At 40.4% G+C, this 27,096-nt stretch overlaps 1 protein-coding gene across 1 annotated transcript; it reads right to left on the reverse strand.

Annotated features, from left to right (window-relative positions):
- Positions 1-416: 416 nt before the first annotated feature.
- Positions 417-25,182, reverse strand: hdac9b (histone deacetylase 9b). The gene is made up of 11 exons (XM_061050774.1): positions 24,671-25,182; positions 17,706-17,947; positions 17,204-17,390; positions 13,686-13,809; positions 13,433-13,554; positions 7,652-7,783; positions 7,182-7,297; positions 5,754-5,876; positions 4,969-5,146; positions 4,609-4,823; positions 417-2,348 (listed from the first exon to the last, which is right to left on the reverse strand). Exons 1-11 carry the CDS (start codon positions 24,777-24,779, stop codon positions 2,010-2,012), a joined length of 1,887 nt encoding a protein of 628 aa, XP_060906757.1. The 5' UTR covers positions 24,780-25,182; the 3' UTR covers positions 417-2,009.
- Positions 25,183-27,096: the final 1,914 nt, after the last annotated feature.

Below are 27,096 nucleotides of genomic sequence, written 5' to 3' on the forward strand. Positions count from 1 at the left end.
GCGTGTATAACATATCAGACCATTCCCATGGCCTAAGCTTGCTGTGAAATTGCTTAAGCTTGGTTTGAAAGGACCTGCACAAGTAATATATCACTCCCTCGCAGCTCACCTTATCTTGACTGTTCTAATGCTGCCACAAGAAACCTCGCTTGCTCACATCAAAGAAATGTTTTGAAAGCCTCTTAAGCTCCCTAAAGGGTTACAAAGATTGCCTGAAAATAAAGAGCTGGGTTAAGGACCCAGTGTGGGAAAATGGCGGGGCTAATGATTTAGGCAGTCCATTTTAAATTATGTCCAAATTTGTGAATTAAAATACAAAATTTGAATAGCTTTTCAAGGAATAACGTGTTTTGATGTGCATGTCATCTTTTCATGAGACGGATGTTTTTATAAATGACTGTAAATGCAAAAAAAAGTCAGAGGTAAATTAACTTTATTTTAAAAAAGAAACGTTTTTCACACAAGGCAAAAAAAATAGAAGAAATGCAAACTGCTATGAAAAGACCACAGGACCCCCGACCCCCCTCTGCCCCCCCACTGGCAGCAAAGGGGTTCTCGTTACAACCAAATCAAAGCAGCAAGACAACAAGACTCACATTGTTCTGATTGTGTTTACTTACACTAGAAACATTAAAACCGGACAATCTGAATGTACAATGTATAAGACAGACAGTTTTGATCATCACATGAATCCAAACACAGAACCTGATACTAGAATTTTGTCTTACATTTAGTCGACGGTACAAATGAAACAGGAAGGTTTACGGCTATGCAATACATTTGATTGATCACTTTAAGACAGACTATACATGTCGCAATGGGCACTTTAAGGGGCAAAAAACAGGCTCGAAAAAAAGAAAGAAGAAGCAAGGTCCCATCCAGGGTTTTCTTTATTGAAGTAACATCAAACCTGCCTGTTGAGGTAAGCATGCCACAAGGGAAAACGAAGGAAGCGATTCCCTTTAAAAGGGACTCCCTTAACCATATCCCCACTCACTTTGTAATTCGCCTTGACAGTAAATCAATTCTTGAGCCTGGCCCCTTGGACTCCTCCAACCCCAGGTCCTCCTCTCTCAACATTCCTGCACACATGAATCACTCCGAGTCCTGGCTTTTAGAAGGCATTTCCTGCCCGGCCCTCTCTCTCTCTCTCTCCCTCTCTCTCTCTCTCCGTCTGACTCCTCTGCTGAAAGCTGGGCAGGAACCCGCCGAGCTTTGATTTGGACCCAGAGGGAGAGAGGGAGGAGACCGCTGCTTAGCACGAGGCCCTAGCTCTGGGACTGCTCTTGGAGAGAGAGAGAGGGAGACATGGAGACTCAGGGTGTGCTAGGAGAATCCTGCACACTGAGGCAGGGGTTTAGGGTTTTATCCTTCGAATTGCAATATCAACAGCCGACCATGTTCCAATGCCAATATCACTCCTCGTGCAGAAAAAGTCCACCTGAAGGGAGCGTCCTCTGTTAGGATTACATTCTCTCTAAGACGGATGCTCATTATTATTTCAGCTCTGACACCTCTTAAGAAGGAGAGTGTGTAGTTTCAAGTTCTTTATCACACTGTGACGACTTTGTGATAACTCTTAAAGAGCATTCAAATATTGTATGGCAAAAATGTACAGAATGGGACCATAATTTGGCTCTTCAAGCTGTACACCTGTGTAACTGTCCCTCTAGAAATCATCTTTAAAGCTAAATCAACAATATATGTACATACAACTTTTCGTCAGTTAAACAGACTGGAGACAACCAAAGCAGCTCTAAAAAAAAAAAAAGGTCTAAATTGTCTTCATAGTATATACACAGAAGTGAAACGTACATATTTTACAGAGATCACTAGACAAAGATCAAAAACAAGAGTCTTTAAATGAAAACGGGATGTGTGCCATGACAGAGAAGGCTGGCCTCCTGTGCATGTGTTTGTGTTTGTGTGTAAACTGCAGAGCTGCAGTATATGTAGACACTTGTATATCTGCGAATGTTGCGAGTGTGTGATCTCATCCTCTTCCGCTCTCAGATCATGGCTCTTATCACCAGTCTGCCTTTGACCTGGTGCAGATAGTTGCTCTGCTCAGACGCTAAGCTCTGATTGGTCAGGGCTTCATCCTCACTATCAATTGGCTCCTCTTTGACCTTAATGACCCCGTAGTGGGCGTCTGGGAGCTCCGCGCTTGAGCCGCTGCTGCTGCTGCTGCTCCTCAGTGTGTGCTTCCGGATGACTCCTCCAGGGGGCAGCCTGTCCTCCTGCATGCTCTCTATTTGCTCTCTGCGCTGCTGCTCCTCCTGCTCCTCCTCAGACTCCTGCAGGTGTGCACTGGGCTGACGTAACTGCTCGATGGACTTGGACAACAGCTGCAAAACAGATTTGCTCCGCATTAATGATGACATCCTGCAGCCAATGATATTAAACAATCAAACTGTATTTGAACAAAGCAAAACAAATAATCCAATAGAGGTTTCTAAAACATAAACAACAATGAGATTACAAGAGAGCTAAAGAGAATGATTACTTTACATTTTAGAAACAAAATGTGCGGTCAAGGTCTGACTGACTACAACCAAACAATGATTCTTAAGTATTTTAAATCCACTTGAATTTCAACAATATACAAAAGACACATACAAACAACGCCAACAACTCATCTTTTCAAATCAATCCCATCAAGCTTTATAACTCTATCTATAACCCACATTAACAAAAATATAACCAATTTACCCATATTCACTTCAATCTTATTTCTTCCAGCTGTCTCATCAGTACCACACACCAAAATGTATTATCATCAAATCTGAGGTCAACAGATATAGTACACTGTGTGACCACAAGTTAAAGACTTTTCATGTTGTCATAAATCTGATCTTTAAGAAACTAAGTTGTTCTTCTTACCAATAAACAAAACACTAACTATGGGAGTTTTGAAAAACAAATTGACATTTGTATTTCTAAACTGGTTTAATAAATGCACCCCAGCTGAACCCAGAACTGCTACTGACCATCCGCTTTAACCTTAAAAGACCTGACCTGAAGGGAAATGTCACACTGATAGCTTCTAGCTGAAGGCTTGGTTAAACAACGTCTTTTAGAGGTTTAGGATCAGAAGAAGATAAGCTACTGCTCTGTTCTTTTCATTTGTTTTGACAAAATTCAGTCATTACAAGTAAAGTAGATTACCTACCATCAACCTACTTTAAAAAGGATATTTAAAAAGCAGGATTTTTAAGGGTAAAAGTGCAAGTTTATTGTTGAATATTTATTGTAGAAACAGAGCGTGTGTTTAAATTCAGCCTGACAAAGAGAAGGATATTTAAGCGTCTCATCAGAACTACTTTAATGGTTCCAGGATTTGATCGCTCTGCCACAAGAGGGCTCCAAGAACAGGAATGAGGAGCCCAGATCTCAGCACGTAAGCAACCACATTAAGGTCTCCAGAATTTAGGTCTTATATAAATATCCCTCCAACTATTAGAATTAGCCTCCTTAGCTTGGTATTAGCAAACACTGTTCATACCTCCTTCTAAAATCCCTAAGCTCTTGTAAATTTCCATGAGCTCCCCCTGCTGTTGCAGGCACTGAAGGACATTTAAAAACAACCGCAGACAAGCCTCTGCTAGGAAATTAATTAGGGCAATGTTTCGGAGATCCCTCTCAATAAACACTGAAGGCTCATCCCTGATTAGGGGCCATTTATAACCTCCAGTTAAAGAGGCTTTATCTGCGATCTCATTGGCCCGAGTGATTAGAGCATGGCCTGTTCACATGTTCCTAGACAAGATGTCACAATCACTATAAAGCTTTTGTCAAATCAAACAAACTTCATAGAGTCCTTTGTAATAATCAAATCTGATACGGAAACTTGTTTCAGCTGCTGACAATGATACGTGTTGGTTATTTTAAATGAAAGACATGAATTGAAACCAAACTGTTGGTTCCAGTTAAAGCTGGACATCATCCGCACTGTAAAACTCAATAAGTCCTCATAGTTCTTTGTGCTTTTTATTACCCCTAGGTATGATTTGCTAGATGGTTCCCATGGCTCTTTTAGGGCCCATGCGTTGGGACACATCAGTATGTAAGCTCACACAATGCAGCCTTTCACAGTGTCTGCCACCTCACACACGTCCCTCACCAGAATAATTACACTCTGTGTATAGAGAGGTCACCCCGGCCAACTAACAGAAACATAAATATTGCCACAGAGGAACAAAATGTATTCTGGGCACTTTTCCTTCATTTGAACTTAGCTGAATTGGATTTCACAGAGTTAGCATGTGAACAGCGCTGATGCCTTAAGCTACGATAACAGAATTAGTGCAGGGGAAGCATTTCTTCTCCATTTGAAGTCAGGCAGAAGTCCTTCCCTTCGCAGAAATAACACCAGGATTCCAGGGAAGAACAGACAACAGCAGGGTTTGTAAACCTGAGCTACCACGGATGCTTTTACAAAAGGCTAAAAATAGATCACCATCTGTATGCTTAAAATGATTAAATCAGATTCCCTGCAGTAAAAAAAAAAGCCTCACGAGACCTAAAAGGAATAGAGAGGGTTTCGAAACAGAATCTAAAAGTCAAAATCCTCTCCTGTGGTTAGAGTATTGCTAAAAAACACAATACCTTATTTATATGGATTTGCTGCTGGTACTGTTTCTGTTTCTCCAGGAAGTGCTGGTGTTGCTGCTGGATGACAAGTTGGGCCAGTGTGTTCTGAGGCAGCGGCGCAGACTGGGTCCTGTTCAAGGGTCTGTGTTTTGGTAGTTTAGGCCGACTGCTGGATGGGCGATCCTTCATTGCCAGAGGGGACTGAGGGTGGGAGGACATGGAGCTTTGGCCTTGAGATAAAAAAAATATATATATATATATATAAAAATCCAGCCTTGAATCTCTTATACAGAAACATTGACTTAAAAAAACTCCAACTCACTGGATATTTCTATGTAGTATAATTCAACTGAATGTAATGTAAGGCCGTCTTACCAGAGGAGAGAATCTTCTGCTGCCTCATCTGCTCCTTCTGCAGCAGGTGTTGGAGGAGCGCCTGGTGACTGGGGCTCACTTTGGACTCAAGGCCTGTCTGAAGGGGCACAGGGCCCAGCAGGTGCCCAGGAAGCCCATGTCTGATTTCTGTAGATCTGTCCTTCAACCCAATGGCAGCCTGAGAGAAGAGACACAAAATGATGAAGTAGTGGTCATTCTTAATTCTCCTCTTTGCTCTAAGTTTGGATATTATTTATAGTACTTTGTAGGAAATGAAAGTCTACATGAAACATTCTATAATCTTTATTTTTTGTGTGTATGAAAAAGGGTTTTGTAATCAGAAATCAGTAACTAGACATTGTTGAGCTCATCATTGGTTTGAAGTCAGTGCAGCTGATGAACAGGCCTTAGTGGAATGTGCCAGAGAGCTAAAATGTGATTTATCACATGCTGTGTTATCAGAAGTTGCACTTGAGTGGACTTGGCCTTTTTTAAAGTTGTGATAAATGAGGTATTAGAGAAAGATTGGAGCATGCCTGACACAAGACACTGCAGAACAATATTTATCTAAGGGCGATAAAATCATTTGGGGCCGCAGGTCGGTGACCTGTGGTCGTACAAAGAGTCCAGACAGCCACTGATAGCTGTTTTTTTTTAAACTTGTATACGAAGTAGGGAATCTACAAACACTGCAATGAACTGATATATTAAACAAAATCTTATTTCAGCAAAAAAACACAGGTTATTAAGGAGTATTTATAAATTATCAAATAAATTGTACTCACACTTAGTGGTGAGGATGCAGTTGAAAGCCCCAAGGAGATGTTGGGTAAGGATGGAGAGGTGTATAGGCTCAGCATGGACACGGAGCCCTCAGGTCGGAATAATCTGGGCTGTGAAGGCCATCTCTACATCAAACACAGAGAGAGGACATGACAGATTTAGAACTCCCATGATGGACAATTTTACAAGTCAACAGGAACAGTGGCACAAACGTCAATGCACCATGGCACACAACAGCACCGCTTGCATATGGTAGATGGTATGAAGGAAGGAAACAGCAAACGTTTCCTGGAGCTTTATAGAATGGCACCAGTGAGATATATATGCTATTATAAAACATTTCAAACCTATAAATCTACCGCTCCACCCTCAGTTCTTTAGTCCCCTCAATTCTTCCTCCACAGTCCACACCCTTGGGCTGCTCTCTCAGAGAACATCAGCACTGGGGCATACTTCCTGTACCCAGCAGAGCAGCGGACCAGCATGTGGTTTTGGAACAGCCATGTTTATCCTTCCAACCCCTACCAGTACTCAGTGACCTGTGTGTGGATATCCGGCCCATATTTGACCCGAGGGACCCGTTCCCTCTGAAAAAGGATACCTAATGTATCGGTGCACAAACATGCCTTGCTTTCACAACAGGCATGAGGTCTACAGGCAGCTCTGCAGTCTACCAATGGCTTTCATGAGAGCCTCATCTTGGCACAGTACAATAGCAATAGTCTGTGTGTTTATGTTGTTAGCATGTGGATGTCTTTGGCTACCAGCGGCTGGGATATCAATTAAACTGAGCCCCAACCTTTCAGCCCGCTGTCAGGGTGTCTCTCCCCTCCCTGTGTCACTGGAGGTCCCAGGGAGCGTAAACAGTGACGGTTAAGGAAAACACAGCTGTTCTGTTAGGATTGTTCAGAGATGTGTCATATCTGCCACCCTCTACAATAGTCTGCTTTGTGTGCTGGGTCCAAGGGGAGCTCAGGTCAGTAACTCCGCCATGAATCTATTGGGAAACGCCTCAGAACCTTTCAGAACAGGCATGCTGCCAAGCCAATGACAGAAATACAACGTAGAGCCAATAGCAACCTCTCAGCCAAGCTAAAGATGTTTGGTTTTATGCAAACACAAAACTCATTGTACAGTACATGAAGAAAGAAACGTCTGGTTAAAAAATGTGCAGCTCTTTAATATTTACGAGTTGGTTTAATGCCTGTTTAATTTTTGTTGCCATTTTGCATTTATTTGATTAACAAATAAAAAAAAAAAGATACAAAACACATGAAGGGAAGATGAAGAGAAGGAGGACGGACAGTGCACTAGAGGAAAATGGAGCCTTGATACCCATACAAATTACATGAAGAATAAAGGCTGCAGCAAGACTTTCTCTTCATTTTTTTTGGCAAATCAATAGCAGTTCTTATTATTTATAAACATACCTCAGTTTTTGTGGTAGTAGGAAGAGAGGAGGGTCCGTTTTCAGCACCCAAGGCACTGGAGGCCCCTATGGGAGAGCTGGGGCCGGAGCCAGGGGCACTGTTAGTGGGCGTCGAGTCTATGAAAAACATCAAGGAGTTATGACACAGTATGCATGCTCACACTCTACACACAACACACATACACGGAGGCTTGGCAGAACACTTGAAGTCTAAAAACAGTTTCATGTGTACGGTCACAGCTGCATGATTACAATGGTCTTTCTTACATGAAAATCTAATGAACATAATAAGCTACTGCATTGCAAAGCAGCTCATTTGTATGCAGGTTTGTATTAATAACATGACAAGATCTGGGCTCATGCTTTGAGAGAGTATTTGAAAAAAAAAAAAAACAACAACTACAGTTTTAAAATTTACTGCACACATTATAACAGGAAAAAAGACAACATGTAGGCAGCAATATAACATACCCATTAGCTCCAGGGCCCTCTTCTTGTAAGGAGTCATTATGTTTCCATCTCTTCTCTTTAGCATCGGGCTGCTCCTCCTCTCTGCCACCTTCTGCTTCAGCCTGGATCGTACCTTCAGGTTCGGCTCAGACGCTAATAATGAAAAGGAGATTTTGTTTCTGTTATGTCAACTCCACTGTTTGGGTCATTAAGAAGCCTCATCACATGGAAATTAACTTCATGATCATGTGATTTTTAAAAACTATTTTCACAGAGGTAAACAGTGTGCTTTCCTACAGCCTGAGTGAAATAAATGAACACAACAATAGCATCATAAAAGAGGGGAAACATTAAAGGAGAAATAAAGATGCTATAAATCAATTTTTAAAAAAATATTTTTGTCACATCATGTAACAATTTCATTTTCAGTGAAATTCAGAGCAGGTTTCACATAAATGAAAGGAGGAAGGATTGGGCCCATTTCCACCTCATCTGGATGAAATTAGGTTGAGCAACACAGCGGCTCTAAGTGAAATAGTCCGCTACCTGCCACCCTGGTGACCACAGTCTGATACAGTAGCAACAGTTAAACTAACACAAAAACATGGCAGATGTTTCAGGCTCTCCCCACACCTCCTACTCCTAATGCAAAACAGAGATACCCCGATACACACTGAGTACACACGCCACAGTCTCACACACACACACACACACACACACACACACACACACACACACACACGCACCGCATGGCCTTAACTGATTGAGACAAATCCAGTACTTCAGTGTTGATGGTAATGCTGACCTAATGTTTTCACAACAGACATATTGCTTTTAAACCTTTAAACTGGTATTATTTATGGATATAAGAGTGTTTGTCAACAATTGCTGTTTTGTTTCCCAGTAGATTATTTCATCATTTTTAAACCTTTATTTAGTCCGAGCAGATTTACTGAGCATGGACCTTTTTTTCCAGGAACTCTCTAATCCCCACTAACTCTGTTACACACAGCTGTAACCCGGTACCGGGGTGCCGGAACAAAGCAACGTTTGATGATATTGTATTTAAAGGTTGAAACAAATAGGAAGTAAATTCATTTCCAAAGTTTATTTGCCTACACAATTGTTTCTGAACAACCACCACAAAGTGTGACCAGGCGTGTAAAGAGACTCAGTAGAGTTACGGTGCATATTTTGCAACTCAAAATATTTAGAAGTGATGAATGCTCAAACCTGTAACCTGCGCTTCCTTACATACATTAAAGATGCAAACTAAATAAGTGATAATTAAACAACATTGATAACTCCATTTGGAATGACATGAAGTTACGTAAGTCCCGGGGGAAGGGTGAGGGAAAAGGGGATATTTGTGAACTCTTTGTTATTTTAAATTTGACTTGTTGACCTGTCTGTTTACTTGTTGTTTTCTCAAGTTTAAAATGAGGATAAAACTGTAACATCAAATGTTTTTTTATACTTTAAAACTTACATAAAGATGAAAAGATATTCAAATTCTTTCCTAAAAATGCTTACAGATTAGATATAAGAATATAACACTGTATGTCAGAACAATATATCTTGCTGAATGAATGATTCCTTTAGAATAGAAAGAACTGAAAGGACATTTAAAAAATAAGTAAGCATACGAGCTCTGAGTCGTCTCAGGTAATTACAGTCCTGCCAACTTCTGACATAATAAGAGGATGTCTCCAATTGGTCACCTGGTCTGAAAAACTGGTCTGTGTGTTACACAGATGTGAGTATGAAGAGATTACATAATACAAAGAATGGAAAATAAAGTGCAGGTGGAAGAAGGCAAGAAATAGTTAGACTCTGTAGTGTAAATGAAAATAAGTTACCACAGTCTTGTCACACTGACAGAGACTCAGTAGGTCAACAGGTCTCATGGAGACATAGATCCCACAGTGAGCCTTACAGTCTCAAATAAACCAGCAGAATAGAGCCGCTTGTCTTTTGACTCAAAGCCAGAGCACAAAGCTGCATTGAAGTTATGTAAACTGTTACACAATAGCCAACCTGCTTCAATTATTTAGTTCCGATCAATAATTAAATAGGTCCTTTTCTCTGTGCACAACATACAGCTAGACATGATGAAGTGGGGCTGTGATGTGGGAGCACTGCAGGGGGGATGGGGGGAGGGGGGGGGGGGGGGGGGCTGAAGGGGGCACAGCTAGGAGAGTGGGCCAGATGCTGCTATTTCTGGCTTTTGTCAAAAGCAGCAAAACCCTTTTCCCTAATACGTGGCACAGACCTCTAATCCTGTGGGTGTGAGGTAGAATGAAAGAGAGCGAGGGAGGAAGAAAGGAGGCAGAAGAGATAAATGGAGAGAAAACGCTGTTGGGAGTCGTATGAATCTGCTTCACGCCCTGCTGCCTTGATTGCTTTCTATTTTTACACGCTGCTGCCACCAAGCTACGCATCCCATTTGGTCGCCACGGGAACGCGAGACGGCAGCACGGGAACAAACACTTTCTCGCTGGTCTCCATGGAAAAAAAATGCCCTGGTGCTCGGTGCAACAGGAGGCAACGATGGCGGAGGCAAAACCTATACACTGAACACCTGGGTCACTTCATGAAAACATACAGTAATGACTGCAATAAACCCAAATCAATCATCTTATTACATTTAGAAAGTGAACGTTTCAGCTATCTCCTGTGAGCGTCCGTGCCCATTAAAACATGGACCTGAACAGATGGCTGTGTGAAAAGCTGAGGTGTGTGTTCTGTACATTAGGAGCTGCTATGCATTGGTCCTGACAGTGCTGTTCAAACTGGTGGCATAATGAATGAATACAAGCTCATTGGCTGCTGCTCCTTTAAAAGAAGAAACTAATCCTAACTTAAAGTCACTCAGAGTTTTGAAACAGAATGCCATAAAATGATGAAGTTCAGTTCTGTCGTTCACATTTCCGACAAACATGATCAGATGATATTTTTGACATAAAGTGTTCACGCAGAAACTTTACTTCCTAGGGCTTTATAGTTTTACCTTTGTAGGATTATTTTGGAAAATCTTTCCTGCACCTGCTGAATGCACCCGTTTGGTAACTGGGTCAAGACCAGAGAGGCTGTTGCACTTCTTAAAGCTAAGCTGCAACTATTCTTGCCGCAGACTATCGCGTGCACCCGGTCAACTCTATTCTAGTCCCTGGAAGTGAAACAAAGAGGATGTATACCGAGTAAACAGGTTAATCAAGTGACATTCTTTAAACTACTCAGTAAAATAAAGCTCAGAACATTGCAGCTATTCTTATTTTGAGAGATGATATAACCATGGCACAGGTAGATTAGTTTGTATACAGGACTACAAAATCATCTCTGGATATAATTTGTAATTGTCTTTTGTGTAGTCTTTGTGTTGTTTCTATAATAACTTGGCACTTCAAAATGTTTGTTATGGAATTAAGCAAATATCAATTTAAATGCATTTTTTGGCCTTTGGTATAAACTTGACTGACTGTATATTCTACTTTTCATTGAAAAAAAGAGAATAACTTATTTTCTATTAACAAGTAAAATAAAATAAAAATGTTGTCCACCCAGAAAATCATAAACCTCATTGTGAACCGAACGTTCAACCAGAGGAAGATGTCTCTCAGCCCTCTGGCCTTATGAAGCAGTGGGGAGTCTTATGCCGAGCATTTGAGTCATCTCCACTTTGTTTTCAGAGAGCTATCTTTGCTTAAACAAACAGTCCTGTCGGGTTCATCCAGCATGCGCCCGCCTTAACTCGGCAACACCTGCCAATCAGCTATTAGCGACAGCCAGTGGCTCGGGGAACAACACTACCTTTGTGTGTCCCCCTCGGGTGCAAAGCTCTCAGAGGACTTTAATGAAGACAGACAGGAAGTGGGGGGGGGGAGGCCTGAGCAGGAAATGACCACATATAGTTTCAGGAAATCAAAGAGCAAAAGATAGTTTTTATAAGTGCGAATGAGCCAGGCGATGATTTAACCCTGAATCACAGGATGAACATGTTTGAGAAGCATTGATAGAAATTGTATGCATCTAGATGTTTGTTTAAAGCTGTCTTCAGTGTTAGCAGAAAAAGACAGACGATGCAACCTTGAACAGTTTATGCTCATTTAGAAAACGGTCTCCAACTGGTTATTACACTTGTGAGGTACCTCCTAAGCTAATGGATCTGAAGGCAGGACCATGAAGTATAAATACAAATTTACAAGAGGTTTTTTTCTGCTCTCAAGAAAGTTTAAATCAAAGAGATTACAGTAAATAAAAGCTCCCAGAGCTTTCAGGTACCTCTCTTTTACTTATCCCGCTATGCAGTGACTTTGTTTAACAAGAAAACATTCCTTTGCTTGATCTGTAAATTGTGTATACATGCAAAATGACAGGCCTGCAGTTAAAAAACTCAACAAGTATAATTGTTTTCCAACATAATTAAAAGAGACGCGGAAGGGAAAAGAACATAATGTAATTTGGTGACCTCATTGCTGAATTATGAAGTTTTAAGCTTGGCGAGCACTTGTGCTCATGCAAAGCAAGGGTCAGGAATTACTCTTATTTACACAGCCATCCCCAAAGGGATCGCCAACTTAAAACCAACAAACCTGAGCTGCTTTCTGGTGGGAACCTATGTCTTTTCAAAATAGTTCTTAAATCCAGTAACTCGGGAGAAATTAATCTGCTCTAATTCTCTCATTTATGACTAAACAGTTAAAAGTGGCCTTGGTACTGGCTTTATTATTGAACACTCATTTGGTTCTGTTTAACTAATGGGAAGGTCATTTCAGTAAATAACACTAGGTAAAATGGTAACTTCTGTTATAACTGTGTTGTTGCCTGTGTTCAGCTGTTGTGCTTGTGTTTCATACAAATAGGAGTAAGAAAAGGTTTCAAAGTTACTTTTCTGGCATGAGGAGGAGGGTGGAGGAATGATCCCAGTGAGCAGCAGTCGTGATAGTTGTGCAGAAGTGTCCCATTAAAAACTGAGCAACTCGAAGAATTGAATTTAGCCACGCTATGGATATGGAATGCATTGCTGTGAAATGATATTGTCTTTGTTCTCTTTAATACTTATTTTATAGATTCAGTCAAGGATCTAGCAAGCAGTTTTGGCTCAAATATGTCATCAGTCCACCAAATTATTGAGTCATTTGTCACCAATTGGCAAACCAATCATGCGATCACTGATTTAAACCTTTGTAAGCAACCGCCTTGAAGACAATGTAATGTAGTTTGTTTTTTAGATGGTATACTGTTTGTGAAGTTTGTATTGTCTTTAAATGTTTGATAGATCTTCCTGCCTAGGGACCACCAATGTAAATTGGCTTTATGGCTAACTCTTACTCAATGCCCCTGTCAAATAAACGAACAAACTAACGAACCCCTTATGAGAGTTTGTGTTGAGCCCTGGAGGGATGGAAAGGATTGGTTGGGGGAAGGGGGGGTTATAACGACCCTTACTGATGTTATTAACAGGTCATCAGCAACCTCAGGAAATACTCAATGGGTATTCTAACCTCTTGATTGACAAGGGTCAAAAAGACATTCACAGTATTTATAACTCTATAAGAAAATGGAAAATACGAATGATATGAAACAATATAACTTTAGCTGTGCACCTGGTTTATGTATGCTTTTAAAACTTTAAAAATATTAGCTCTTTTTGTCTGTGACTGTGTGTGTGTGTGTGTGTGTGTGTGTGTGTGTGTGTGTGTGTGTGTGTGTGTGTGTGTGTGTGTGTGTGTGTGGGTGTGCGTGCGTGTGTGTGCGTGTGTGTGTGTGTGCGTGCGTGTGTGTGTGTGTAAATTAGCGAACCTGTCTTTCTCAAGGGGAAGTCGTCCTTGCTCTCTATGGGTGATGGCAGAGTGTACTGGCAGGTGGGGGATGTGCCACCCAGAGGTGGAGAGCTTTGGTCCAGTGATGTGTGGTGAGAGGACCTGATGGCACAAAAATAAATCATATATAAGAGGGAGCAATATGAGGATTGAGCTAATGATTCTAACAGATGTATTAAGAGAATCTTTATTAGTTTCACAATCTCAGGGGGAAAAAAACTGGAAATACTTACGTGTACCAGAGTTTTGGGTGATGGAGGAAAGAATGATTGGCTCCATTGATGGAAGGGTCCTTAGCTGATTTGCTAAGCAGAAACTCTTGGAGTTTCTGCTTCACCTCGGTACTGGCAACTGCCCCTGTGAGACCAACAAACCAAAACAAAGGGATTGGGGTTACCCTAAGGCGACAAACTGTAATCAAGCAAATCAATTTCTAACCCTTTTTGAAACTTCCAGATTTTCAAATTCTGTTATTATTCAACCATTACTCTCAGATATTACACACTATCTATCAGAGTAAAAACAACCCATGCAGGGACATCTCCCCCTAGTGGTCTGGGACCACTAAATTAGTCTCAAGCTGCTAAAGTGATACTGCAGAGAGATGTTCTTTCCCTTTAGCGGGTCACAGTTACAGGGCACAAGTTCAAATTACCTGACCTGACAGCTCATAAATCTTTTCTATTATTAACCAAAAGGTAAAAACAGAAATGAAACCCTATATCTGAAGCTATTTTGATTGTGCTATTGAAATACATTTTCTCCTAAATTCTGAACTTAAATGTCACCGACTAACCGTCTGTCATCATTTGCTCACAAGTGTTAAGTACCATGTCATCAAAATCAACAGTAATTTGTTTTTTGCTCGGGTGACTGAAGTAATTTCCAGCCTTGTTCTTCCACAAGAGTTATATTAAACATTAAGAAACTGTGCCTCCCATAGGCTGCTACATGAATACAAACAGTTAATCCTGCTTGTAAAGAGTAATGACATGCTGATATACAGTGAGAGCAATATATTACCCAACATGAATTATGTACTGTTGTACTATCATGAAATTAGACTAACAGACTCATTACCCAACATTACCTGACTCAAATAAATATTAGTAAGTTAAGTAAAATGAGGTTAATCTTAGAGGGAAAAACAAAAAGGAGCAAACCAAAAAAAAGTCTGTTACTTTTAGTATTTGCAGATAAAAGTGTTTTGTTTGATTATAAATCTTTCTGTGATCATTTTTCAATAAATTATTAAATATTAGATTGACCAATTTATGTCCACCGGCAACAAAAGTTACTGAAGTGCTTGATTGTTATTTTCCACTTAAAAACATTAAGTAGGCCTACTGTACTTGTTTTATATATCAATGATAATATATTTCTATCAATGATATGTACTTTCTGTGAAGTGACAGTGTTGAGTTCCTAATCCATTTTACCAAGCCTGTGGCATTGAAAACCCCTCCCAAGCAAAGCTTTTTTTCATATTCTTTCATACTTAATCATGAAAGTTTCTAGAATCACCAAAACAACACAAATATAACATCGGTTGAATAGTTTTTTGTGTATGGTATCATTTGCCCGCAACTACTGTTGCCGCTGGGCCTATGCCTTGTAACTAACAATGTGAAAACACAGTTAGCAAGATTGCTCCTATTTTGCTAATTTTTAATGCTAGAGTGGTGCACCATATCCATCCAGAAATGTAAGCCCTTTCTAAGGTACTAAATATGTCAGTGTTTACATCTTTCCCCATGCTTCCCCTGGGCTACCCAACACTGCAAAGCAGCAGTTTCAGTTAGCTGCTAACCAACACACCAAGAAAGTGAAATAGTAGCACTTAAAAGTGTCGTGCTACTTACATTAGATAACTAAAAGGTTTAATATCTGGTGACAATGGGAGCTGTAATCAACATTCAGGCTTGTATTTGCTAGCTAGCACTAACTACTAGCTAACTATTAGCGCTAGAGTAGCTAATGTTAGCACTGACTGCTCTGCACTGTGTGGTTAACCGAAAGAACTGGATAATGTCAAATACAGGGAGGACACTGTTGTCCATGAACAGAGATCTAGAAATGGAGTTCTTTTGTTAAAGTAAAGCTATTTCAAATTGAATTACTTGAATTGAATTAAAAATGGTGCCTCCCTGTGACATTGACAGCCAACTACTCAGTGTTTTCTACACCGCAGCATAAAAACAAGGAGCATTAGAGAAAAGGCCAAAATAACTGTCTTTATTGTTGGAACTTTATAAGTAGATTTTCATTTGTGTTGTACACATTTACATTTAATATTGGCTTTCAGATTTTGTTGTTTGGACAGTATGAGTTAACATTTCATGTGAAACACATTAATCATCTGTTACAATGAAAGCTACCAATTCTAAACATTCACGTTTGTTCTTTGTTTTCTCAGGTATAGCTTGGCGGACAATTTGGACAACCTTCTTACAGATGATCTGTCTGCAATAATCTCAACCATTTCAGTTGTAACAGAATCCGAGAATAATGCTCGTAAAAAACATTAAGCATCTCATGAAGGTGTGACCAATAACGCTAATTAAACGCACTAAAATTATTATTTTATAAAAAGATTAACTTTTTTGGAACTCAATTTTTATTGAAATGTTTTACATGTACCGGTATTCACTAAGTCCAAGTCATGATGTTTAAGAATGTTAAGCACTTTTCAAAAAAAAATATTTAAAAACAAATGAATTTGTTCAAATTTGTTAAATGATGTTAAAAAAATATATTCATATAATATATACAAACGACAGGTTGTAGGCCAACTTTTGTTGACAAAATTATATTTTGTCACACTTTTGTCATACATCATAAAATTGGTTCTAAAAAAGCAGCTCTGTTGGAAAAAACAACCCCCAGAATTACGTGAGGTGTTTTTTGGTACTCTAGTTCCCATTTCACTATTATAGTGGTAAATACAGGGTATGTTGCCAATGGCAACAATAGTTGTCACTCATTAGAAAAGAGAAATTAGAAAAGAGAGCACAAGATTTGGGGACGAAATATAGAAAATGTTTATGTGGGCTTCAATTGGGGCACCGGATAGCCTAAAGCGCACCATTTACAGAGGCTACAGTCCTCACACAACGACCATGGGTTCAAATCTGACCTCAGCCCTTTGCTGCAATTCATCCCCCACTCTCCCCTCCCAACTTTTCCTGTCTCTCTTAAGGTATCCTATCCAATAAAGGCAATCATGTCTCAAAAATATCTTCAAAAACTAAAACTAAAAATGGGTTAAATGTTTTGTCATGATGAGTATCTATTAGTGTTATAACAGCTAACATAGATTTACAATCAGGAAAAGCAAGCCCTAAATACAGCAAATGGAAACAAGTTATTATAACAGTAAAATATTATTTTAAGGCTTACTAATGACTACAATGCTCACAGAGCTTAAAGGGGAACTCAACTGCAACCCTGTCATACAGCTAGCAGGCTTACATATAAATTATTATAATGACGACAGAATGAGTACATGACCACATGCAAATAAATTCACAATTAATCAGTAAGTAGAGAATTCAGCTAGTGTAAAGATTTCCTATCCAGCTGTTATATTCACATTTCAAGCTGGTACTATAGTCATTTATAAAAACATGGATTGCAAAGAGGGAGGGTTACAGTTTTCAGCCCCATGCTTGTTTTTGCCAAGGGCCATTAGAATACATAGTCTACCCCAAATGCTACGAAGATGGTTGTGATGATGGTGTTGAGCTCTTACTCTCACGGGAGCGCTCCTTTCCCCGGAGGATCAGGCTAGAAACATGCTGCTCTCGCCGATGCCTCTCCTGCTCCTTCTCCTGCTGGTTCTGCTGATGCTGATGCTGCTGCTGCTGCTGCTGCTCCAGACGGCGCTCCTTCTCTGCAAGTTCCTGCTGCTGTTTCATGGCCTGGAGCTCCTGCTGGAGCTGAAAAACATAAAGGCTTCAAGTCAACATGGAGAGAGCACAACAAAAAATAGATCTGGAAGCGACAGTGACTTATGTGAACTTCTGCAGTTTTTATTTTGCTGTGATAGAGTATTCTGAAACAGACCTCATGCTGTTCTCTAATGTATGGCTCAACTCCCTGCCTTGCTTTGCTGAGTTGTGTGTTATTTTCTGCATTCTAATGTTTTTTTCCTGAGCTATATTTTTTCTACTGTTATTCTAAACTGTACTGTGGTGCTCTGCAGGGTTCACTGCTGTGCTGTCCTCCATACAAATGTTCAGTGTGATGCTGACCTTGAGGTGCTCCTGGAGCTGAGCCTGGTGCTGACGGGTCAACTTCTCATGCTGCTTCTGAAATTCGCTGATTAGTATCTGCTTCTGGATCTGCTGCTGCTTCTGAATGAGGAGCAGCTCCTGCTGCAGCTGCCTCTCCCACAGTCCTGGGTCCGAGCCTGGCCCTAGCATCCTCAGGTCTGTGCGCAGGTCCAACGGAGACACAGGCTCCACAGTCAATGGAACGTCTTGCTTACTGTCCACTGTGGGCCACAGAGGGAAAAGCAAAGGAAGGAAAAAAAGGACAAAAAAGATTTGTCAGTCCCTTATTTGCTACCTTACTCTTCAAATCATGAAACACAGTGGCTGCGTAGGGAACAGTACATCTGTATATTGCCACAGAACAAAACATGTTGTTCAGAGTTAAAGAGGAAAGCCAAAACAAGGATTCTGTAAGTGAAGCATTGAGTTTAAGAAGGAAAAAAAGAATGAAGGAAGAGAGAGAGAAAAAAAGATCAGAAATGAAGAGCACAGCTTTCCTTCTCGTGATCCTCAGAAACCTTCAATTATAACAGTTTCTATAAACAAACATGGGATCACATCCGTCAACATGGAGACTACTGGGAGCAGCTGTACAACGGACCAAATGGACATTTGGCACGAAATGTTCAAGTTGATTATTTACATAAATCTTATCTTCCCACTGTTTGAAAAAAATAAATAAAAGATGTCCCTCTCAATTTCCCATACAAGGAAATCATAGCAGCTATCCCTTTTAAACATAAACGTTTACAGCAGATAGATGTGTAAGTCCAGCAACCTGCATGTATTTGTGAATTCATGTCTCTGTGATCTTTCTATCTCTGTTCTTGTGTGCAGATGCTATGATGCTTGCATTGGTAAGAGCTGCCTTTGACAACTACCTCCATTATATGTAATTGCCAGATACAACGTGAGAGGGCATCCCTTTGGTCTCTGAGCTCTATATATAGGTTGTTCCACAGAGAAAAATCGATTGCCAGTCGAGAACATAGGAGACAGTGCTACTTCATCTCTCTATTCCACAGAGGTTGATTAGTGACTGTACAATATTTGTCATTATCTTTGTTACAATCGGCTTCTTTTCAAATTACTGAATCCAGTTGAATCTTTGCTACAGTAGAAATCTATTGGCAGCAGAATTATATCATTGGACCAATTTTAGATATCAAATAAGGAATTTAGCCGTATGCTTGTAATTAAATAATAAAAAAAAATCCTGGAACAAGACTCATCATCAATGCTGATCATGATGTGACATTCAAGGAAGGGTACACATCGTCCAGACTGTATAATGTCTTTTCTATTTTGAGACCAGAGAAAAATTCAAAGCTACTTAAAATTCCAGTGGCAGGAGGGAGATTTATTGAGTGCATTCATTGCTGTAATCTTCTCTAGGGTCACATTTGAGGTAACAAACACAAGCAATGTTACTACACCACCTGTTCTTTGGAAGCATGACAAAGAGCTAACATGTAACATTTTATATGCCTACATAAATAATCTTGTGTCTGTCCTATCTGTAATAAAACTGAAATGAAAAGCCAATAAAAATGAGTTTAAACCAGCACTGTCAGTGCTCCGTAGCCATCAGGAAGGCAGCAGTGCCCTCCTGTTCTCTGATGCATTTGTTTTGTCATGAAGCCTGTTTTTCACTGCCACCATCCATGTGTATGCGGCGCTGATGATTATAAATAGAAACATAAAAGCAAGTGGCGCAATCCTGGTCTGTGACAACCCCCACACCCTAGTATCCACCACCCTAACTTGCCGCTGCCATGGCAACGCTGGCGACGTAATTATGTCTCCCCATCCTGCAGATATCGAGTCTCACTGCATGTCGTCTCCTGCCTACAGTGGCAATATGACATGTTGACTATTATATCAGCCTCTCAGCTCTTATATAAGCAAGGAGTCCCCAGCAGAGAGAGGCAGAGAGAATTACAAAAACCTTCCAAAACACACACACACACATACACAGTGTAGATATTCAATGATGTGTTTATAACTTGTCTTGAAACATGTTCAAAGAGAGAAGACAGTGAGAGGGGACTCCTGTGCGGTAATTTTTCTTCCTGTGATCTAAAAACAGTCCCTTCAAATGACGGAGGAGGGCAGCGGCTCTGCAGGCGCAGTGAACAGGCACCTGTAGAACAGAGCCTTCTCTCCTGACAGGGAATATTAATCTTAGCTTGTAAGTACTTGACAATGAACTCTTTGCTAGCCCGCTCTGTTCCAGGGGCAGCGGTGAACCTGTGAACCATTGAAGGGCTCACAGAGTCAGACAGCCTTAGTGCTACTTTTTGCCTAATGGGCCTAAATATAGCAACAACAAAAAAACACCTGCTGCCTGGGAGAATTCACCACTGAGATATCTAATTAATCTCATATTTCATCCTGTACCCTCACTGTGACTGGCATTAAGGATCTTCACTTTGATCTGCACATCAAGCTGAGCCTCCATCAGAAAAATATCAGACAGAGCTTTAACAGGATGGGAAGGGGGAGGAGGAGTGTGAAAGCTTGAGCCACCTTTGATAACAGAGGCTAGATGAATTGGCCCTTGAGGGAACGACAACAGCCTCATGTGCCCATTCTTTTCTTGTCCACTGAGTCCACAAGAATAACTAGGGATGGTATGACACTGTTGAGGGAAGATGACAGGGTCCTACAGGCAGGGAGGTATTGTTTTGCAGAAGCTTCAACCTAAATGTATTTATGTTTGACATTATTCTCTGTGCTGGTTGTAACAGAGAAATGTTAAATATTGCTGCTATTTTGGTATTTTACTCAACCACTAAATACATTAGAGCCACATGTCTACAACCTCAAATTTGCAGTTAATTTATTTGTGTCAAATGCGCTCTCAAACTGCATGAAACTAGATTCTTCTGTTTCTGTTTTACAAAAATACTCCTCAAGCAGAGGAGAATACGGAACCACCAGTAACTAGGGCTAAATATAAATGGTTTTCTGAGCAGGGTCTTAATATAGACAATGTGCGAAAGACTGTCACAGTTGTGATGCCGCCTGCTCAATTTAACATGGGCAAAAAATAAAACCACAAGGTTGCATTTATGTAATTTCCGGGTCTCTTTTTCTATGACCACTGGTCCTGTAGTTCAATCATGACCCCTTGATAGGAATCCTTTTGTCCCAGTGACAGTGAGGTACCTTCTGATTGGTGGAAAGTTCACACAAGTGTCTCTAGGCACTGGTAAACAAGAGATTTATGAATGACAGGTCCCAAATTTGTTTTTAGCACAAGGGAGCGACAAGCACCCTGCCCCATGCCCAAATTCCTCCCTGTGGAGGGCCTGCCGAAGGGGGGGATAGGGTGACTCATGGCCTGTGACCATGCTCCCACTGCAGCATCGCACCGCCAGTGTCCCCAAAGTGTTTATTTCTATAACCGATCTGCCTCTCATTAGCCTCGGTGGCGGTTGGAGTGACAATCACAGCCTTAATTTGAGATGTTGGATTGATGTTTTTTTTTTTGCCTCAGGCCACATTAGCAAGCTCCCTACCCCGGAGAGAGAGCAGACACACATCAGCAGTGACATTACTGTTACATGGGAAGTGTTTGAAATACATAGATTTACAAAGAGAAAAACATGATTAAGATCAGTCACTATGGAGGCTCAGGTTTATAACAACAAGAGCAACTTCCACATTGTATTGTAATCTTTTTTTTTATTTCTCTGGCTAGCACATAAAACTGTCAACTAACTTTACAGAGAGGTGTTATTATCATCATAAACATTTCCCACTGAATTTAAATGCTGCATCTATTTTCACAGCCAAACAAGTACAAGTATCTCTTGCAACCTTTTTTCTGACGCTAATCGAGATAAGATTTTATCACATAATAAAACAACTGCTTTTACACTCCAAACACATTGTTTTTAGTGCTGAAAGAAGTGTTTATGATTTAACAACACTAAAACAGTCTCACTTGTTATTAAAGGAAACCTTTGGAGTTAAGCATAAGTGTCTTTGAAGTCTAACAAAGATGTTGAGCAAAAACTCAGAAGGTAATTCTAAATATTAACATTAATGTTTATTTAGGCAGTTGACTTAACTGAGACTTATTTCAGTTTCTTATAAAATACACTATTTCACTATTTAAAGACAAATTCATGACCTGTTGCGCCATTTGTTTTCCATTGAAATGTTGTACTGCGTACAAAGGATCAGCGCAGCACTATTTGACCAGCTGTGATGCCAATCATTGATGATCATTTAAACATATTCTTTATATTATTAATAATACAGCAGTTTTGGCAAAGCACACTTTGTGCTTACTGTTCGAACATGTTGTATGTTTAATCCACTTGGTGTGCACTAGGGATGGTTGTTGATCTAAATTCCCTGTCTGACGGTATAAATAGAACCAGAGATACAGAAGATGTTTGAGGGCAAAAATAAGCTGATGCTTGGGACTGCAATGTGGTGCTGGATCTCTCATTAAGTGCCTTGTTATTTTGAGCAGCTGGCATGTCTAAAGCAAGAAACAGGTCTTTATTTTTAAGACTCAGGCTCGTCCTTGTAGCTGAGCCAGAGCTGCGGCTTGCACACTAGTTGCTAACAAAGAGAGCTGAGCTGAACCACCACGAGGCTTTCACTGAGGAGAGCCAGGAGTCCAGCCCTCTCCTGCCCCCCCCACCCCCATCATGCCAATCCATCCAACAACAAACACATGACAAAAACAAAATCTCTATCTGATGTAAGAGTAACCACTAAAGCCCTCTTTCATGACGTGAATCATTATGATAACAACATTTACACCCGATCCTACCGTCAATAAAACGCCTAATAAATTCATGAATTGTCTTGAGCCACAGCAACCAGTAAAAAGCAACCCATAGTAACCCCAAAAATACTAAGCATGAACACATTTCCCCACAACTTTCATATTAAGAAAAAAAGGTTTTTGTTTCGTTGCAGTACACAACTGTTGAACATGAAACAAAATCCTGATTTGTGTTATTTTGCACAGCCTCTCTGGAGATGAGCACTTGGAATAAACACAGGGAAGCGATCAGAATGAATACACGATACAGAGGAGAGGACTTGAAAGGTGCAGCGCTGTTGTTGTCTAAAAGGTCTCTATTGATGGAAGCCAGGATGATATTTTACATAATATGTTGCCCTCATGTGAAGCTAATTAGTTTTCCCTGGTTGGAGAGCCATTCTGAGGACAGTTTTTGTCTGCAGTTTTGCATGTGACACTATCAAAATAAGATTGGATTGTGGGATTTTTTTTCATGTTCCATTTGAAATGTTAATAAAATTTTATAAGATCTCTACACTTGTCCAAAATACATGTAACAATAGATTCTTGTAATTCTAACATTAGACAGCACACACACAAAATCTTCTCCTTCACCAACAACACTTCCATTACATGACGTCCAGTAAACTCGTACAAGTGCATCCCACAGCGGCGTTTTTAGACAGATATGTTAGTCACTGTCATGTGATTTACTATAAAAAGTGGAAAGAACAAATTAAACACGCAAATGACAGAATTCTCTATAAATATCTGAACCAAACGACAGTCATATCAGGAGCATGCTGAGATGGAATGATAACGCACAGACTCCTAATCTTAGCAGGCTAATGCCATAAGCTGAAAATAACTCACCTAAGAATAGCTGACCCACAGAATAAGCAAGGAGCTCAAATTCAGGCGCTCGGTATATCTGTTGTTTGGCTTACAGGCCGATGAAACGGAAGAAGAAAGCCCTGCTCCTGTAGCCTGAGTAGTCCAATAACCTGTTCTATTGACAGAGATGCAGTGTGTCATCCTCCTTATTTATTTTAAATGTCTTCACGTTTAGCCCACTGCCTCTGGATATCATCACTTTCCCCTTTTGCTTGCCCGAGGACACACTTAAAGTGTTTTTTATTATGTGACAGATTTTAGTAGTGTAAAATCTCTATTTCAGAATTCTAATTAACAATAAGAAAAACTTTCTTTACATATTGATATCCCCTTTTACTGCTGGCAAACTGTAAATAATGTAGAAACAACTCAAAGTTCATAACAGACTCTTTAGAAAATTAAGCGCTCACATGACGGTCTCCACTTTCTCATAACAAATGCTCCATAACAACTCACATGACAATGTTTCCACTGAGCACCATGCTCTTATTCAAAATTAATTTTTTTTTTAACATATTATCAATAGCTATACATGCTTCAAAAGAATCAGAACAAATAAGGTGTGACTCATCTTGAGTCAATACAGTGAATAGAGGTTACTCATACTGATGTCATCAGCGCACTTTTCTATTCAATTCTCAGGTCAAAAATAGAACAGTCAATGTCTGTGGTAAATATCCTGAGAGCAACCTTTCAGTTGTCCCCACAGTATTTCTGTCACAGTTTTTCCTGTTCCCTGTAAAGTGCATGCTGACATGGAAGCTCGCAAAACATAACATCCCTTTCATGTTCACTGTGACTCATTTTAGGCAACTACTGTAGAGCCTGGGAATAACGTTAACACAGTTCCTTATTCTAGTTTAAAAAAAACAACAACACTCCATGGATGTTAAATACATAAGGATAAAGAACACTCTCTTTTAGCTTATTACAAAACACATTTTTAGAAAAAGTAACAAAGCCATCCCAAAGAGAAAGTCAAACCATAAGAGCGTTTCTTAACCATCGTAAAAGCAAATACCTTGTTTCAGGAAGAAGTGCCTGCTCCTACCACGCTGCTGCTTTGAGTTCTCTTTTCACACAGAATGAGAGACCAGCTGAGCGCTAAGAGTTGCGAGTACGTGAGAGAGGGACAGAGTGAATGTGTGCAAGAGAGGCACAGAAGATAGCGGAGAAGTAGAGGGAAAGACAGAGACTGGAATGCAAAGGGAAGGAAATAGAAGGAGGATAAAAACAGATTTTCCTCAGAGGGAGTAGAGACGCCAGGCTGTGTGATCACCTGAGTTGTTCACGTTGTGCATCTTGCTCTGGTTGGGGAGCTGCTCGTGTCCACCGCGCTGTTCTGTTGTGGAGAAACTTGACTCGCCCTCGTAAATCGTCTGCAGCATACTCCACTCAGCGCTCAGGTCTCATTGCAAGCCTTGCGTTTCCTGTCACCAAGAGCCACCCCTCAGCCACTCAGGGGAGAGACCACGACAACAGGCAACTCTCTCCCTTCCTCTACTCTGCCTCCTCCTCCGATAAAACACTCTCACTGTAGAGCTTTAACACAAACTGCACACTCTCTCTGCTAGGCTGCCTCTCTGCCGGTGCCTTGTGTCAGCCTGCTTCAAACACTAAAGTGCAATTTGAGGAGAATTTTTTACAAGCTTTCTTTAAAATCTGCCTTCAGTCTGAGGCTTTCTTCCTTTACAGAGTGAGAAAAATGCAAAGCGGAGTTGCTAAGAAAGCTGTGTGCTGTGCACTGAGCACCTCGCTGAGGCAGTAATGCAAGCCAGGGAGGGAGCAAGCTTCATTTGCATGTGAATCAACAACTGCGTGGCCCACAGGTGACAGAAATAGAACAATGGCCAGCCCTGGCTAAAAATAGGTCATGGGAGGCGCAGGGATTGGAGCAGCATTGATGCGTTTAAAAATACCACACCAAACACAGCTGTCTTCTTCAGCTCTTGCCAGAAGGCATGTCTCCTGACTCCCTCTCTGCAGATGGAGGCTTGATTCCCCTCTCTCCCTCTCTCTTTCCCTTTTCTGATTTGTTGAACCTCAACCACTCTATTTATGTCTTCATTTTGTTCTCTCAGGTACACGGGAGCAATGATCCATTTCTGCCTGATGTTCTAAAAGGGGAACATGTAAAGTTTGCACTGTGCAGCATATCATGTCAAAGGTTTTTTTAAACAGCTGCTTTTTCTATGATTCACAATACACAAAAATAGTGTTTAGGGATTTTTTTGGGGGGGAGGCAATAAGTTAAAAATAATAAATATAATGATGTTTTTCAACAAAAAGAAAACAAACACTAATGGAAGAATGTGGTTTCAAATCTGAGAGAATCAAACTCAAACAAGACTCGTTAAATAATGCAAGACACCACACAAACACTGTGTTCATTTAAGGCTGTGCATTAGCCGACTGATATGTGTGGAGTTCAGTGTGGATCCAGGGCAGTGCTGCTACTCGGGAAGCATGCTTTTAGCTAGCCAAGGAAGCCAACTGTAAGATGCCATAACTGCATGATGGCGATTACATAAAGCTCACTAACTGTGTGTCAAGAACACCTCGCCGAGATTACACACCCCATTGCCTTGAATTACCTCTTAATAGTGTATAAAGAGTTATCCAAATAAACACTCAAAGCACTGCAATATTGAACAATACATTTTAAGCACTGTGTCATTATATGAAAAATACTTTTCAAATTAATATTACATCCCAAACTGGCTATGATCCATGGGTAATATAACCTGACTGTAGTCCATAAAAGTCAAGTCAAATGTTCTATCTGACCACTGATGAAGGGCTGGGTTTGTGGCCAAGCAGCCTGTGCCTTTAAATTTTTCATCTTCCTTCATAATTTGACCTGTCCCCCAGCCAGGGGCGTGGAGCCAGCGCGGCTATTTTTAGTTTCTGAGCTCTGACGACTTGGCTGCAGAGACATAGAGAAGGAGTTTTTACTGTGTTGTTTCAGCTGGACAAACATTTAACCCCTCAATCCTTTTAACACAGCACAACCATGAAGCCAAAGAGGAAATGCACAGCTTGTAGGCTCGTCCCAGACATTAAACTAGTCTGCAGCCAATGTATGATATTGTGTTACCTGAATGCTCATAAACAAAGACAACAACAGGACAGTGCCTAGGTTCACTTTGAATCCATACTCCTTCTTTGTAATCTTCAAACTCAAATTAATTACCCAAATTAGTTTTGGCAATCAAGTTGGAATCAGATGGTGTGAGAGATAACAAGCTTTCAAGTCCAAGTTAATGATGGCTAAAGACCTAGAGCTCCATCTGTTGCAGTATCTGTCGGAGCAGGCCATCTCTGACCCTGTAGGCTGACCTCCACATCGGCTAAGGCATAATTAATCAAAAGAGGAAGTAGGCCTGTCACATGAATGACAATTATCATGATAAAGGACTCCCTATTTATACAACATGGCAATGTGATTTTGTTTTTGCTGAATCCCAAAAACGAAAGGTCAAGAAAATGTTGCAATGTTCCTGTTACAGTGATTTTACATGATTGCACAATAAGAATACCTGCAATACATGCTGCAAACTTAGAGAGCGTTCGTTTTCATCTGCATTTGCTTTGATTTGTTTATTAATTCATATATTCAGTGATCGGTTCCAGAATTTTCTGCACAATAAACATAGATTTGTGCTTCATTTAGTCTTATTAGAAATGAAGTTAGTTTCTCTGAAT

The sequence above is a fragment of the Labrus mixtus genome, chromosome 11 (assembly GCF_963584025.1).
Source record: "Labrus mixtus chromosome 11, fLabMix1.1, whole genome shotgun sequence".
NCBI lineage: Eukaryota > Metazoa > Chordata > Actinopteri > Labriformes > Labridae > Labrus > Labrus mixtus.